The following is a 17,542-nucleotide window of genomic DNA, read 5'->3' as shown; positions in this document are numbered from 1 at the left end:
AGGCACAAACACTTGTGGATTCAATATTTATGTATATATACCAGTTTATTATGATTAAAGGGGATCCTCATAAGATAAATTTCAGCATAATTGAGTTTTACAGCTTATGTTACAATGGTTATTTTCACCTGATGTGAAAATGAACTTTTTGCGTAGATTTGATTAGCTGACTTATATGATAGCCAGATTTGACTATGCAAACTCTGTGAGGATGTTATCTTGTAATCAAAGTGTACACTTCTCTAGAAGTAATCGTTACAAGCCGATTAAACACGAAGCGACGAAAATACGTTATATTATGGATGATAATAGAAGGCGTCCGTGTCTTCCCTGTGACGGTGTCACGCAAAAAGAGGCGCGCAAACCATGACGATTCGCCCCTCGCTCTATCGCCTCCTGAAGATGAACGGGTCGCCCAAGTAGACTGGCTCCTGGTGAGTCGAATACATGATGACGTGCTTGTGGTAGAAATCCAGGATGGCCTCCACGGAGTCGAAATCGTGGTGGGCGATCTGGAACTTCTTGTCCTCGGTGGTTTGGATGACGTAATGGTGCACCTTCGACCCGTACAGCACTGACAGCATTAGATCGCCAGCCTGCGTTGTTGTTCAGAAGGAGAGAAATAGAGCTGTTAAAGGCGTTGACCCCAACTGTCAAGTCTTTCCGTAAGAGCGCTTTACACACCTCCATACATAAATAACAACAACAACAGCACGTGTCAACAACATCATCAACAACAACAACAAATGCAACACTGCCATCAACAATAACAACGGTTGTCTGCAGCTCTAAAGACAACTGCTCAATAATCCCTAGCGCATAATATCGTTTAAGAAGGATCTGAGCAGATTATTTCGACTGTAAGGAATTCCTCACGTAGTCTGGGAAAGGAAACGCAATATTATGATAATATTACTGTAGAAACATTTCGCGAAGGACTTTAACATTTCTTACGGCAGTGTAGGTAAGTGATTAGCTTGACTGCGTTGTTCAAATGTTATAGAAATGCCGGCGAGGTGACATACTCCCTGGGAATTTTCACGTCATGGTAAAATGAGTCTAATTCTTGCAATGGCAAATAGAGTTACCGAAATATAGTGGTATATAGATTGATACATTAAGTGGGTATGAGATTCATTCAAGTCAATTTCACGACATTTATGGGGGGGGGGGGGTTATGCTTGAATATGATGAAATCTTAGAGAGAGAGAGAGAGAGAGAGAGTAAAATATAATGAGGGTTTTATTCGATCATTTTTTTTTCAGTTGATTGATGATTTAAAGTTATGCAGAAAGTGTCATGGTTGAAATAAAATGTAAAAGAATGAAATAATTGCAATGACCCTACATTATTGGTATGATAGGGAGATATATATGTATGTATGTATATATATATATATTTTTTTTTTTTTCGGGAGGTCATTTTCATGATGCACCCCTCCTCCACTTTAGGTTATGGCGTTATAATCATTACTGATCAAAATAATGACAACCATGCCTGCGGGACGGTAGATATCTCTTTTGCACTGTTTTTACTCTGGAAATGAGTTCTTACATCGACAACGTCGAAAGCCCTGTGATGCCCGGGATTCATAAAATCAATCAATATGAACCAAAATATCTGCGTTTTAATGGAGTAAAAATAAAATATCACATGCTTTCACAAATGCCAGAAAGGATGCATCGATCGATTCTGTTCGGAGTTCAGGTCTTTAGCAGTTTGTAGTAACTCTTACTCATTGATACGGCAAGAAAGTGGTTATAGCTTGCGGTTAACGTATCCGAAGGCTTCAGACGTGTTCAACCCTTCACTCTCCAATTTGACATCGAGACAGAGTCTAATTTGAGAAAGCACCTGCTGTAAACTTTCAGGGTGATAAATCGGGATTATGGAAGTGCCATTTCGCATCTATTCTTGTTTGTCGTTGTTTTCATTTACTTCATTTTTTTCAATCACTGGTCCCGGGGTCGTGGCATTCCACGTGATGTTATATTTACGACGGGGGTATCGAAAATAACTCCAGAAATCATATCATAGTGTTTGATCAGCGACCTAGGACGTCGTGGTGTGTTCGACCATGTTCAACGTTCATTTGTTTGAAACCCAAATACCTAGGTCGTGACTGCAAGCATACCAACTTATTAAATTGTCTATGAAATAAAAGATGCATACAATAACGGCGCGACATGGACCGTTTGAATTATTGAGAGTACGTTAATCACTATATCCCAGTAAAATCTAAGTAACGAAATATGTCTACCGAATACCATGGCTACTTTTTTTCTTTAAAAAAGACAAACAAAACCGTCCGGATGTTCGAACTTTTTATCACGATACAAATCGCACAAATTAATCTCTGTCAATAGGGAAGAGTCATTTTGCTATATGGCATGCTATGTGGCTCAATCATAATGCGCTAGCTTCACCAGTTTTTGCGTCATAAACCACTTACATCATATGAGCTGTCCACGCCTTGCAAATGGCCTCTATAAAGCACTCACGTGCATTAACCACCAAACTTACACAAGATCTACTCCTTTAATCCCTTGTTGATGGAAACCCAGATAGACCACGTGATAACCCAATAGGAATAACAATATCTCGGAGACAACAAGTTTCAATTTGCGAACGAAAAGCAAGAGGAGATGAGAAGAAGAATACAAACAGGACTGAGGGGGAAATAGAAACAGGAGGAGGAGAAGAAGAAGAAAAAGAGCAGCGATAATGAAAACAAAAGAGGATAAATGAGGAAAGGGAGGAGAAACCGAAGAGGAAGAACGGAAAAAGAGTAAAACAAGAAGATAACAGAGAAGAAGACGCAGATGAAGACGACAATGAGGAGGAAGAAGACGTGGATGACGACGAAGTTAGAAGAAGAAAAAAAAAAGATGACTGACAAAAGAACAAAGAAAGAGGAGGAGAAGAAGGAAGGAACATGAGGACAATCTGGAACTTACCCGATGCGAACTGTCTCGAACCAAGTACTGGCGTGAGATACCCTGCGACAGCATCAGGTACTCGCACTCTTGGCGGAGCATCCTCCCGTAGTACCACGGCTGCGTAACTGCAATGACAAAGCATGAACAAGAGATCAACACGACGCCTCAAAACACAATCCTTAAGCTACACGAGGATCATTTTGGAGTGAAACAGCCGAAACAATGCATGATTCTTTTCCCACCCAATTAAATGCTTCTCTATACTGCAAGGAAGATGAAGACACCCCCATCCAAAAAAAAATGTGAAAAAACAAAACATGATCAAGTTATTCTTCCAAGCATGGAGCTACAATGGATGTCGTAGCTCCATGTTCCAAGGGAGTCTGCATGGCTTTTATAATGATTATATAGGAGGGATATTAGCACATTTTCTTCTTCTTCTTTTTTAAATTCTTTTCCTAATTCTTCACCGGATAGGCCTACGTTCTGGTGCAGGAACAATCCCTTTGACTGTGAGATGAAATCGCGTTTTAGTTCCCGCCAACTGGAACCACTGCCTCCGATTGAGATATTAGGGAATCTCTCTCAGAATACGTTTATTCACATGCATGCATATAATTATGGGAGGTCAGATTTTCCTAGGTGAGTGGGCTAACGCAGTAATCATGCTTCATCACACAGCGTGGGGGTCCCGCTGTCATTTTATCGTATTATCTAACTCGTTTTCTTCTCTTCATTTATCTTTAAAAAAAATCCCACTTTTACTACACCACTAAAACAGATGTGTTTTAATATACATTCATACAATAGTACATAATTTCAGTGAAGTTTTCCCTGTAGAAACCACTACTGAATCAAATCACTTTAAAATTCATCATACGGTAAGAGAAAGAGGGAAAGGAGCGGACAGATTTTATTGTCAGTTGCGAAAAGAGAGTTATACAATTATCAGTAGATAACACAAAATGTATTTCTTGCGTGGAAACTTCTGAAAGTGAGGTGGATTAAGCTACGCAGATGTGGTAAGAGCAGAAAATAAAGAGGAAACCATGCCTGTATACTAGTATATGATTTTAATAGACATGTACTATTGTGCACGTAGCTATTGACTGATCAATACCATTAATGGTGAGAGTTAAGTATTTATAGCACAGCCAACCTTTGGGGAAACATAAAAAAGTACAACAGACGCAATCATGTTAGAAGTTGGAAAAGATGACCTATATCACTTCGTTAGAATACGGCGCCTGTACGGATACGAAAGATCGGCTGCGAGAAGGCGACTTGTTAAAACTCGTCTGGTCGGGTTCTTTTAGGTATGAAGGTGAAAAGGCGACTTAGGCGAACGTAGGTGACTCTCTTATAGGCGTCTTACACAGGAGGAGAATTTAAGCGGGAAATTAAGTGACTGTTTGAAACTCTCATACGCGAATTATTCATGACGAGAAGGCAAGAAGGTGGCTTCACAAAACTTGCCTTAATTGTTTAACCCAAAATGCGCTTTGGCATTTTATCAAGTTTTGACAAGTAACGCCTTCTAGCCCTAAAGAGGGCGCGTGGATGAGATTCACAAAGTCACTTTTCGCTGCTTCATCTGCAGCTGAAGGAAGAGCAATTGCTTTTTTTTTTTCTTTCAGTGAAAACCAGCTTGTCTCGAATACTGCCATCTGCTGAAGAAACTTGCAAAAGTAAGGCACACCTGGCCAACAGATGTTTCTTCTCTCCCTGTGCCAAAAACTAGGTCAGGTTCGTTGTACACCATCATCTTCCTCAGGCCCAAACAACGGGTCATGACCTGTGCAGTTGAGGGCGCTCTGGGCCGGTCCTTGATCACAATATTCTACGTCCTCGGTCCCACTGACTCGGCCTGAATTTGATTTCTTGGAGTACTACACTTCTTAGAGATTTGTGTCGAGCAAGACAAACAGCCTAAGAGTGATTCCTTTGCGTTTTCCTCCCAGCCGCATGACTCAAGATTTCCATCAGCTCGCCGTGGCCGAGATTGACATTCTGCAGGGCCAGGCAGGCGAGATGCGGTGCCTTCCGCCAGGGCCGGGGTGAGTGACTCGACATCGCCAAGATGGCGTCCAGTCGATTCGCACTGATATCCCTCCTTTAGAAGACGGTTGACGGTAGATCAGATCTTCCCCATCAGTCATAAGACATTAAGAGAGCTATGGGCAAACATCGCTGATATAGCAGCTATAGAATACACTGATATGCTACATTAACATGAAATCTGCTGCAGTACATTACATCGTGTGTAAATGTAGTTTAGAGTCTACAGCGATACGCATGAAAATGTTGTGAACAAGCAATAGTAATTATATGCATACAAGCTAATGTCTCACTAACTGTTTCGGACATCGAACGAGATCAACACACGATACGAGCTCGTTCTATATCTCATGTCTTGACTCATTGGCATGAGACCACTCACAATGGCTGAAGTTAAGACAGCTGCGACTGGCATCTGGTCATAGCCAAACGATCGACAAACAAGAAAACTATCGCGCCATTACCGTGAGCCATTGAATCCTGCATGTCATTTATGAAGCACCTGCAGTCCCAAGTGTCTTAATGTATGAAACATTGTGGGCAAACAGTGTTGGCGCTGATTGAGTGTTGAGAGGTCTGTTTTAGATGAGTCTGCTAAGCTTTACAGCTCCCTTCAGTGTTTTGCATTATGTCTCACACAATTTGCATTCACATGGCAGACGGTATTCCCAAAGGAAGCGGGAAAGTTGAGGAAGCGATCAAACATTTTGCTGTCATCTTTGATATAAGTCAACATGATGCCAGGATAATCTACAGTTCAGTATTTGATACTGGATACGAAAAGATGTGGAAGAGGCTTTTTTAGAACGGATGACGGGGTTGGGAGTACGCGGTTTCATCAGAGGAGGGTACTAACCTTCATCCCTAAGAAAGTTATCATTGATTTCTCATTAGCTACTCACCGAGATCTGACCGTCACGAGGAGAGTATGGAACGCCGCAACTCTCTAGACGCATCTTGTGAGTGACAGTCGCACATGTTCTAGAAACATTCTGTCCATATACACTTTTTATTCGTGGATGTATGCGATGCTGAACTTTGCATGAACCATCATCTCTTTTTTGTTCACTCACTCCCCCTCCTTTCTCACTCCCTTCCTCTTCCCCTCTCCCCCTCCTTCTCTCTCTCCCCCTCGCTCTCCAAAAAGCTGGGGAGCTTGGGATTGAGTCATAGCGCATTAATTTCCTGCATCGCTCTCCATAGCTGATCCGCGTCGACCGTTGCTGATTCGCCTGATCTCGTCAGGGGAACCTCGAGAAATGCGAGTGCGCCATTGTCTATTTGTATGAAGATTCCTATTACCCGATGATCGACCCTTGATGATTGAGTCGAATTTCGGCCACCTTCAGGGATGATCAAACGTTACCATCCACACCCTAAACAAGTGCAACTTTTCCTATTGTTTCTGAAAGGATGACACGTACCAAATTCGACTGAAACGAGAAAATCTTGACAGAGGGTATGTGAGATTATATTCTGCTGACTTTTGAACGAAAAAAAAAGAGATCAAAATTGTACCTGCATATGGCAGTTGCCGAGTTTTGGAAGACTGACAAAAGTTGGGCCCTTCCTCCATGGACTACTAAATAAAAACTGAATCAAATTGATGTTCTATATTCCAAGTTTTCAAACTCATTCAGCCATGGATCGCCGATACAGATAAACAAAGTTGAAGCACAGTGGTACAGCGGTTAAGACCCTTCCCTTAGAAACCCAAGTCCCGATTCTACAAAGTGGTTAGGTCCCTATAGTCAACATATTTTCCCTCAAGATATTCCTCTCGACCCAGGTGCAGAAATGGGTACCTGGCAGAGCAGGGTCGTCTGGAAGAAAAGCACTAATTCTAAAGAGGCTACCCTGGGTAAATAAGATATTATTATTATTATAAACAAGCAGCTACGAACAGCCAGCTGTTCAGCTACTCTCGTTGCCCGCGGGTGATGAATTCAGGCTGAACGGATACAAACTTTTGCATTTGAATTTTTCTTCGCACTTTCCTGCCGAAGTCTTTCCTCGAGAGTGCTAGAAATGATCAGTCCCTCGAATGAGTCACGATTCCCCCAAGTGGCTTCTACGTTGTGACATTACGGCAAATGACAGATGTCCGCAACTCGCGATGCCCAGTGATGATATGAATACAGAGCGCAGAGCTTCCGCCGGTGGATCGCTCGAATTCATATGGCGAATCGCATATCAACACTACAAGTATCTGTCTATCCGTACTCCATCTAATCCCTTGCGCCCCTCACTCCCTCTGCATATATTTCTTGTTCTTTCTCTATTATTCTAGCTCATTGTCTGTGTTCTGATCGAAGACGTATTCGTTCAGTTCACAGATAGGCTTCGCTGAAGCAAATCGTCATGCAGCTACAGCTATTGCCATGACGACAGCGAATGTAAGATTCAATTCACGGAGCAAATACAATTTTTGACAGCGTAAGCTATCAATCGAATATTAATCATTAGTAAAAAAAAAAAAATGTTATAACTTAATTGCTGGTTGATGTTCTCTTTTGCCTCTTGAGGTTGCATGGGAAGACAATTCAACAGACGTGATACCCACCAAGAAATTTGAACTAGAGGTAACACAATTTATCGATTCGTCCATTCCTGGCCATATCAATCAACGCAAGAATGGTCCTGGGATCTTTTCTTCGTTGGAAAAAAACACCAGATTTTAGGTTGGATGTGTACCTGCATCATTTCCCCTTCCACATCCGTGCTTTACCCTTCAAAGCAAGAACATCTTGGAAGATGAATGCCAACGTTTAGACAATGACGAGGAAAAAATTAATGTGCACAGTGAAATTACGTTCCCTACAAATCCGTTGCGAATATTTGTGCATTAAGAATGATAGATCGTCAATGAATAGCTATTCTGAGAAATTAAAAGGACATCTTTGACAATAAATTCAAAATTTTCTTAACGAAATTATAGTATCAGTCTCTTAAGCTTGTTAAAATGTTCAAGCAAACTGGAAAATACAAAAGTGATGATAACATGTTTCTCTTATTTCTACGGATAACAGTTATCTAATTAGAAGAATGGAAAACGCTCTAGTTTGGATGAGTTTACTGGCAATTCTCCAATTAACGTTAGTGTAGGATCTTTGTGGGTTCTCATAAAAGAAAGAAAAGAAAATACCTTCAGTTGTAATTCAAACCCATAATACACCGCTTGTTTCATCTTCTTCATGTTCTCTCTTCTCTCTATCACCCTTTCTTTCACCATGTGCTGAGTGACGCTCTCATACTTCATGACCCCTGTCTGACCCCAGATATCACTCTGCTCGGTACTCGGGCCGCATCCAAATCGTTTTCCCCCGCAGACACGGGCGGTCCTATAGCCTGCCACTGACATTAATGCACATTTCCTGAAGAGAAAGGGGGGAAAATGCCTTCACCCCTCCCTGGGAGTCCCCTCCCCTCTCCTCCTCCCTATTCGCCTTGGACTTCCCCACAAAAAGCCTCCTCCCCTCTCTGCCAGAGAACATATCTCGGAGTCCGACTGACATTGTGCTGCAGATATCGGATGGTGTTACGAGTGGTTACCGGACACTGAGTTGCGACGTCAAAAACCGTGATTGCACTGAATGGCAGAGACCATCGAAGATGCCTGCCGCTGCTATGGCAACCCTGACATTTGCGACAATTGCTCCTGTCTTATTTTCAAAGCACTTAGGGTTAGGATAGGGTGGTGATAGGGTTTTAGATTTTGCTTGATGTGAGGATTAGGATTAGGGTTAGGGTTATGTTTGTGGGTACACTTTATGTTTGGCTTAGCGTGCAGATATTTTATAGGAGCAATTGCTGCGGGAGCAAATGTTATGGAACCCGGTGCTATACATAACTGTGTCTCACATTCTCTCGCATACCACGTTATGATTTATGTAACTTTTTGAACAGGAACCTTCACTTCGTATGTTGAATATAATCATATGCTTTCCAAAGCTCATCGACAAAACCTACTGCAGCGGAATGCAGTTAGATCACCTCGCTACAAGTTGTCATTGACACTTCTACGGTCGGACATCCTGCTTAGTGCTCTAGCTCTGATCCTTTCTTTCCTCTGATGATGGATGAAAGGTTGAGCGCCATCAACAATGAAATTTTACTGCTATCACAACACTGACCCATCGATTACATGGATGACACCTCATGCACCCGAAACGTTGAGTGAAGAAAACATGGTCATTTCTCATCAATCACGTGACATGAACCCTAGTTTCACTCTCACCTCGTTAGGGAGCAGTCTCTCTTTACCTGAAATGTCTCGGATCCGTTTTTGCTGCACTTGGTACCATTTTTTCCCCTGTAGAATACAAGCCTATCGTTCCTTTCAAGCTTCCTAAGGACAGTATAACCGTATCCCCCCCCCCCGCTCGCTCTCCAGGAAGAATAAATGACAGAAAGAGAAGCAGCGGGACCAATGCGTGCATGAATTAGAAGGACAGACAGGAAGAGAGAGGCGTATCTCTGAGGAAAATGTTTTCACTGGTCGTGAGTAATACTTACGGATACTCAACTTACCGTGACTCGGTAAGGTTTGGTCCTTGCAGTTGGCGCCCCTCGCTGGTCGACTCCCATTGTTGCCATGGACACTGGGGGCCTTGAAATGAGTCCCACATCCTCCTACTCCTGCGGTAGCGCCCCCACTTGAAACGGCAGAAGCTGCTGCTACTGCGGCGGTGGCTCCTCCGACACCCCCTTGTGCACCTCCTGAGGAAGCGCCGTCCATTCCAATACTGTTCGTCTGCACTAGAGGGTTGTGATGACTGGTTCGACCATCTTTGGTCTGCTGTCCGCTATTGCCGCAACGCTCCGTAGACTGCCAGCTCTCTTTCGACTGAGAGAGAGACGAGTTCCGCATCTCCTTCGTCGCATGACCGTTGCTCATGGTTCTAACCTCCTTGCGTCCTTCTTGCTTCGTAGCACCGACAGACGCTTCTCTGCTGTAGTGACCCGGATGTGACGATGCGTTCCTACTGAGTTGCGAGTGAGCACCAGCACCACCACAACCTCCTGTGACCCCGCGTTCTTGCGTGCATGCGCTCAAGCCGGTCCGCGGAGGTTTCTCAATAATGGCGCCCTGGCTGCAGCCGGTAATCAACGCCAGGTTTGATTGCGCTGACGAAGTTGCGTTGCCATGGGTGACGAGTTTCTGCGTCTGCTGCGCGTTCCTACTATGCTGATGGTTGGGACTGCCGCGCCCCGAAGACGGTTGGTTCGGTGCGCTGAGAGGAGAGGCGCCGCAGCCAGCCTGTGAATTCTGTTTCCCGCCTGGTGGAGCCAGCTGGTTGCTCCCATCTAGTGACGACAACGAATGACTCGACGAGCAGGGAGAGCTGTAGAACCGCGGCGCGGGGACTGGCCTCAGCTCCGTGCTGGCACGAGGAGAGTCGCTACTGCTAAGAGGTCGTTCCTGAAAAATGTGAACAATGAGGAATGCATATTCGTCATCAACGTCTGTCTTTTTGTCGACTTGAAAAGTGGACTTTATCTAACTTCACCCTACTGATTCATTGATCAACAACGGAAAGCAAATCTCCAACATCATCTTTCGAAAATCTGGAAACACTTTTGTCTCTCTCAAAACGGTTATACTACCCCATTTTGAATTTTAATTTCGACTGAATGAGTAATTTCGTCAAGCCATTCCAACTCATTTGGTATGATGAATACAATTATTATAACTACCCGTTATAATGTCCATGTAATATCTACACCCTCAAGGATCGTTTACGACTTTTAAAGGATATTCATGGCTAACGGTGACATTTGTCACTGATTGGCTATGCAATATACAACGAACAATAACGTCAAGTACTGGTAGTAAAGTCATCTTCAGCAGACAGTGATGGATTATTGTGATGGAAAGTCGAGTTCCTACCTAAATGAAACAAAAACCGTTACAAACATAGCAGTAGCTTTAACGATGGATATAGCTACTTATTCGTCACTTTCTTGAGAAAATTACAAGAGTACACGATTCAAGTTGATGACTGATTTTATTTTATGTGAGCACGCATGCTGGCCAAGTGACGAAGAACGTTATACATGGTGGATAAAAAGAAAAACAAATGGGGGATATTTTATGCACGAGTGCCATCACGCAATACATGTGTATGTGTGGGTGGGTGTCACTGTTACTCTCGCAAGTTCTTTGGCACGAAGCCACCACTCGGAAAACGCGCGGCTACGGACGCAGAGAGGTGTAGATGTCCGCCGGGGATGCCAAATTCCTTGACTCATTCCTTGTGTCCCAAGTCGGTACACCTGGCAGAGTACCTCTTTAGTCGCCTTGCCAAGTGAGGGCGTAATCATACAGGTTTCTCCGTGTACACATCACTCACAATACACGTCGACGTGAATAAGCACTTTATCCAACCGTCGCTCTATTGGAATTACATGTATAGCGATGTTAAAGACGTCACACGAACGTACGTAACTGTTAAACTGGATGAATGTGATCTTTCTAGCTAAGTTATAGCACTTCTGAGAGTGTAAACATGTGTGAAGAGTTAAGGATCGACACCCCAAAATACAAAGGTTTGATGTACATATGATCAGGCATACATTCTGGAGAAAATGAGAAGAAACAAGGAGACAGAATATATAGAAGTAAAACGGGGCAGAGGGATGAAGACAGAACTTAGAAGGGGAGCGAGGTCAAGGAAAAAAATCATGAGGAAGAAAAATGTGTGGACACAGTGATGCCAAAGGTGGCGACTAAACCGAGATGTATAACGTTGAACAAAGAAGCAGCTGAAATGATCCAAATGAGAAATGACAAGGAGAAAACAACAGCAATGAAGATGACACAAACGTCTTGGGTATTGGGAATAACTAAGAAAGACATCAACTGAGCCTGAAGCGTAACTTTATCAATACAAAGTCTGAATCACACATCGTCCCATTTCTTCGTCAAACCATTGCACGAACGATGGAAATTGACTGCGCTGTCTGGAAAAGCGCCAGTTTTGCTGGAAAGTTTGACTATCGTCTGCTAACAGCGCATAACGGCTTGTCAAAACCCGTCCCGACGTCTTTACAGTAGCCCTATGACCTATATGCGCAATATACTGCTTGTTCGACAACACGGGAGTTTGCATCCGTGCAGCTCCCTTGAGCAGAAAAGGCGATTCATGTCGCAAACGACATGCTGTTCCAGAAAATTTGAGAGTTCAAACGAGTTGGGTTATAAAGTAACCTCCAATGAGGTTAGATGATTGCAATGACGATGACTAGTGGCAATATTGGGGGGGGGGGGACCACCAACTCCATTTTATGGTGAAAAAAAAAACTGCCCTATTATGTCTAATTGGAAAGATAGATAGTTTGGCGTCATCTCTGATTTAGTATTTCATGGTTTATGCGATGTCAAATATGGCTTGTGCTGACAGCTTTTTATTTTTTATTTTTTGTTGTAAAGACTCGCTCGCGGCTTTGTTGACTTGCTTTGTATACTTTTTGCGTGTAATATAACATAAGATTTGACCTGTCAACCGATCCAAGAGGGACCATAATAGTCGTCCTTCGTCCATAAAGTGAGCAGTTCATGCCAGTAAAATTTTCAAATGATATTTGTTAGGAGTAATAGGGCACTTGACGAAGTAATTTTGCCTCGTTATCAAGCACCAGAGATATCCGAATTAGTGGTAATGCTTAATTTGAAAGATACGAAGACGTATTATAGGAAATACTGAATGGCGTTGACTGATTAAGGGAATGAGGTTCTTTACCGAATGAAATCCGGAGAGTCTGTCATCCAGGACGACATTTTCGTATCGATGCGAGTCTCCCTTGGGCTTGAAGGCCACGTTCATGTAGGTCTCGTCACCGGACGAATCCCTGGCCCCGGACAGGTAGTCGAAGGACTGGTTGAAGTATGCCGGTGGCGAGGGTACTGGTCTGAGGTTGAAGACGCTCTCCAAGGTGCAACTTTCCGAGGCTGACTCTCTACATCTATTATTTCGCGGCAGTGGTACCGGTTTCCTGGTGGAAACGGACCCCCTGTACTCCATGTCCAAGTAGGAGGGCGATTCCGGAGACCCACTGTAGTCACGGCTTCTGCTTGAAGGCACGGCTGGTACTGGTCGATAACCTGACGCGTAAACATCGTCGAACCGCGTCGGTGAGTTGCTACCGGAGGACAGATTATCAAAGTCATACTGTTCGCTGTGGAATCTCCCCGTCAATTTCCTGCGCGCAAATGCCTGCTCTAGCTCACTCCTGGGCAGCCGTTTGCTGACAGGCGAGTTGGACTGTTTGCTTGGGGAGGACGTCTCGCAGCGCGGCGATTCAGTGCCAGAGCCCGACCCGCTATCGCCGCAGCCGAAAAAGTGGCTGGACTTGGCCGTCGTGGTCGGCGAACACGGTGGTTCAAATACGTTATCGTAGGCCTCTCCCGTTGACGACTTTCGCTTGACTTTCATCTGCATAGCCCGCATTGCCTGTGCTAGTTCTGTTGCCGGAGCAGACCTCATCATCAAGCCGTTGATGTCCTCGAAGGAAGAATCATCATGTTGTCCCTCGGCCGACATCCAATATCCTTCTGCCACGACGTCATCGTAGTCCCAAAACCCTTCTTCCACGTCCAACTCGTCTTCTCTCCACAGCTTTTCTCTCGCCGGCAGAGTCCGGGTCTTCGACGGCGGCGATTCGCGCCTCTCCTGGTGGGCCTTGATGGCGTCCGCCAGTTCAGCCTCGGACGGGAATTTCCGGGAGCGGGTTGGTGTGGAGAGGGCCCGTCTTCTTGGTGGCGAGGCGGGAGGCGTCTTAGAGTTCTGCTGCTGCACCACGTGCTGGAGATAGAGCAAGAAAGGAAAATGGAGTTTTGCTGTGGGCTCTCGACTTACTCTCTGATAATGCCCAGGTTTAATGCTGATACGACTATGAAAGAAATAGCCACTCCCATTTTTTATCTTTTTTTTTTTTAGATCCGTAACCAAAGTATTCATAATCACCAAGTTGTTCCAGCAACAGCTCAAGTGCTCATAAAGGAAAAATTCGAAGTAATCTTGTAAACAGTCCTAAAAAACTTTCTTTTTCTTTCACGAAAAGTTTATTGACTCTCGAAGTTGACGTAAGTAAATTCAGAATCAAATTATGGGAGAAATACGAAGATTTAATTGCAAAATGAGTAAACTCCAATTTCCTTTTTTCCAGTGGCCACTTCCATGATATGAACTTTTGTCGACGCGATGACATCTATTTGGCATCTAATAGCCTCATCGAGTTCCTAAAAGTCTCATCAAGTTCCGACATGATGAAGAGAGCTGTAATGGCTCCCATGGGAGATTTTTTTTTCATTGATGCAGCTTCATTAGTCAGAAGCGATGATGTACGAGTTTATGGGTAGTTGTCCTTGTCTTAATCGTGAGAGGCAAACTGGACAAGGGCTGATATAAATAGACATTAATGTATGTATATATTTTAAACGTTTGGTCATGATCTAAGCTGTGACTGCGTCGATGAGTTGGCTGCCACACCTTTATGGAAAGCTTAGGTGTATGACCATTTTCTGTGAATGTAGCGCAACAACAAGGTGAAGTATTTATTCACAAAACTTTTTCCCCTTTTGCAGGAGTGAGGTGGCTGCACAGCTGGTATTGCGCAGAACAAGACAGAAATCGATGCCATTTTTTTTTCCATTCACTCACCATTGTACAGTTGCTACTGTTGCAACAGGTACTTTAAATCCTGCCGTGAGTTGCGAATACATTAAAGACGCTGCTCAAGCCTCAGCTAAACTATGGAGTCATCATTCATGAACAGATCTTTACCAACTGAGCCCAAAAAGTCTTTCTATGGGGAAATAGTACCTTCACTGCAACGTTAGATAAATTCAACAAATGTGTTTTCGTCATCTAAATTGTAGACAGGACGAATCTATGTTTTGCTGCATTTGAGAATACGGGGCAAGACTGCAAATGATACAATGACCATTCTTGAACAGTTTGGGTGCTAAGCATGTTGAGATTGAGGAAACATTGCTTTAGGAAAAGAAGCGAGTTTAATTGTAATTACACGTCTGGATTCTCCAGTTAAAAAAATGAAGGAAAGACATAAGAGGACTATGATGTTTTTAAACTAGAATAACACGAACCTCGGCGTTAAGAAACTTCCAAACAGTAGCCTTCTTTTCATTTATGAAGGAAATCGTCACAAAGCCTGCCGATTGATCCTGCCTGAGACTGAAGTATCATCTCAGATACAGAGACCACATTCGGGAGAGTTCGGATTTTTGCTGTCTGAGACACTTTAATCGTACCGATTGCTGAAGCTCCAGTGTCGCGGAATATAGATTAGTTCTGTACAACACAAATATGCCAAGATACGACGATGTATTAGCTAAAATCCGTGAAGTATAACAAACGCTCGACGCTGAAATCTGCAGAGTCATACAGCCTTCTCCAGTCCACCGCGGAGGCACAACTAAATCAGAAAATCCTCAGTAGCTCTAGGGCCCCGTAGCTACCGAAGTTGAATAACCTTTCCCCCGTGGGTGGTTCCTTAGCCACAGTGGTTCAAACAGCCACGGGATCACACTGGCAACCACATTTCATTTTGACTTTTGCCTGGTAAAAATGATGATGGAGAAAGAGCACTGGTGCAATGCAGGCCTACTATTTGGTTGACAACCGACATGACGGTTTAATGGATGAAGAGAAATGATTGCTTTCTCAGCATTTCATATTAGTCTTATCCCCACCCCCCCCCCCAAATATGGCAATAACGTAGATCTGCTCTCCCTTTAAACAATATAATAAAAAAGAATTTCGTAAGATTTTGAAATGTTATTTGATAAAATGAATTGCTTGAAACACTAGATGATGACCCTGTAGATTTGCGTTGTATAGATTGTTAGAACCATTCATGTAAAAATGATGCCACCAAATTTTATCCTCTCGAATTCATGTTAAGTGCAACTCTTCTATCCCTATGCACTGTAGTTATGATTCTCATATACTTTGGCCACGGGTCACGGGGTCGGGAAAGGGAACTAAGAATAATCAATCCTCCAGGGAAACAAAAGAAATTTATGAAAAAAATCATCACGTTTACAAGGAAAATACTACGCTGCGCTGCTGTAGCAAATTATAGATGATGCTGCGTTAATGGTGATGATGATGTCGATGATGATAAGAACATGATTACAACGACAGTATCAAAGCTGCTGCTACTGATAATAAAAAAAATGACAATGACAGAAACGATTACAGAAATAAGTATAAATAAATGATAGAAAGAAATAATAAACAACAACGGTAATGAATTATTAAGACTTTACTATAACACTAAGATCATTATGATAAAGAGAAGCTATTCCAACTGCCTATTCAGAGATCCTAACATTATCAATATTGTCACATAGCATTGTCAGGTAACTATTTTGACATCCGGGTAAAGAAATGCATTAAGAAGGGGTATAAAACATCCTGTCTGTGGATGAACGTACCAGGCGAAATTCGAACTACGGTACAAAGAATAAAAATGACTGACAAAGCGGCAACGCAAAATCTCGCAGAACCAAAGTGGAAATAGTGGCAGGGTTGATAAGCACGCCACCAATGGTGGTATCTTCCGAAACGCATTATTCCATGTTCCGCTTGTACGCCATTATCTTGCCCATCGAAGTCCGTGCACTCCACAGCCGATGTTATACCTTCGTGCAACCGCCCGAATCCAGAACATTTACCAGGGATTTCTCTTGTATCGACAATATGCAAACGACCTTCAATTTCAATCACAACAAGAAATAGATGCGGATCTTGCTGTTGTGGGTGTGTCCACGTTGCCATGACTACGTCATCCAATCTCACGGGTTGAATTACGTCATTGTGTTTCCTTGACCAAGCAAAGCCGAGGGACTTAAGAATAAGATTAAAACAGACTGAAAGCTGTCCATAGGATAGATGCATGAAAATAATAAGCGTGACTAAAAATATCGGATGGTGTTACTGAATAGAAACAGTACAATTTTGATACCAGATACGTCAGGTAACCAATCATCAGGTTTCATTTCGCGTGTAATGATGCAAGCGAGTTTTTGTTTGTTCTGATCTATTCTGTCTCGTTTTGTTTATGCGCAATTTGTATCGATGATAGGTTAATACCATCTATATTAAGTCACCAGTGCAGTGATGTTTGCTTGTATGTGAGTTTTCACTAGCAAAACAAACATACACAGAATAAAATGTAACAGACACCTTGGACACGTGCTATAATTACAGTGTAATTGCATGCGATAAATTTGTTTCACTATATATATATATATATATATATATATTATATGTATATATATGTATATATTTATATGTATATGCATCATTTCACATTGATATATTTTAAAAAAATCGGGGCAGAATTCCCTCAGTTTAATTATTCTATTGTCGGTATTGAATGTACAGTTGCTCGTGCCCCAACTATTCGCACTTATTCCTTGGAAGAAAAATTAGTTCCTTTTTAACTATTCGCACTTATTCCTTGGAAGAAAAATTAGTTCCTTTTTATCACGCAGCTTTTCTCCACATAGGCTCACC

At 42.9% G+C, this 17,542-nt stretch overlaps 1 protein-coding gene across 1 annotated transcript in view; it reads right to left on the bottom strand.

Moving 5' to 3' along the window:
* Nucleotides 1-386: 386 nt before the first annotated feature.
* The window catches only part of LOC140227899 (uncharacterized), a 41,705-nt gene continuing 24,549 nt past the window's right edge, over nucleotides 387-17,542 (bottom strand). The window contains exons 5-8 of the mRNA XM_072308283.1: nucleotides 12,740-13,801; nucleotides 9,528-10,419; nucleotides 2,958-3,064; nucleotides 387-596 (exon numbers count right to left, since the gene is read on the bottom strand). Coding sequence (XP_072164384.1) covers nucleotides 387-596; nucleotides 2,958-3,064; nucleotides 9,528-10,419; nucleotides 12,740-13,801 — 2,271 coding nt within the window. The remainder of the gene's footprint in view (nucleotides 597-2,957; nucleotides 3,065-9,527; nucleotides 10,420-12,739; nucleotides 13,802-17,542) is intronic.

The sequence above is a fragment of the Diadema setosum genome, chromosome 4, assembly GCF_964275005.1.
Source record: "Diadema setosum chromosome 4, eeDiaSeto1, whole genome shotgun sequence".
Taxonomy (NCBI): Eukaryota; Metazoa; Echinodermata; class Echinoidea; order Diadematoida; family Diadematidae; genus Diadema; species Diadema setosum.
The sequence above is the reverse complement of the archived record's forward strand: the minus strand, read 5'-3'. Positions and strand labels throughout refer to the sequence as shown.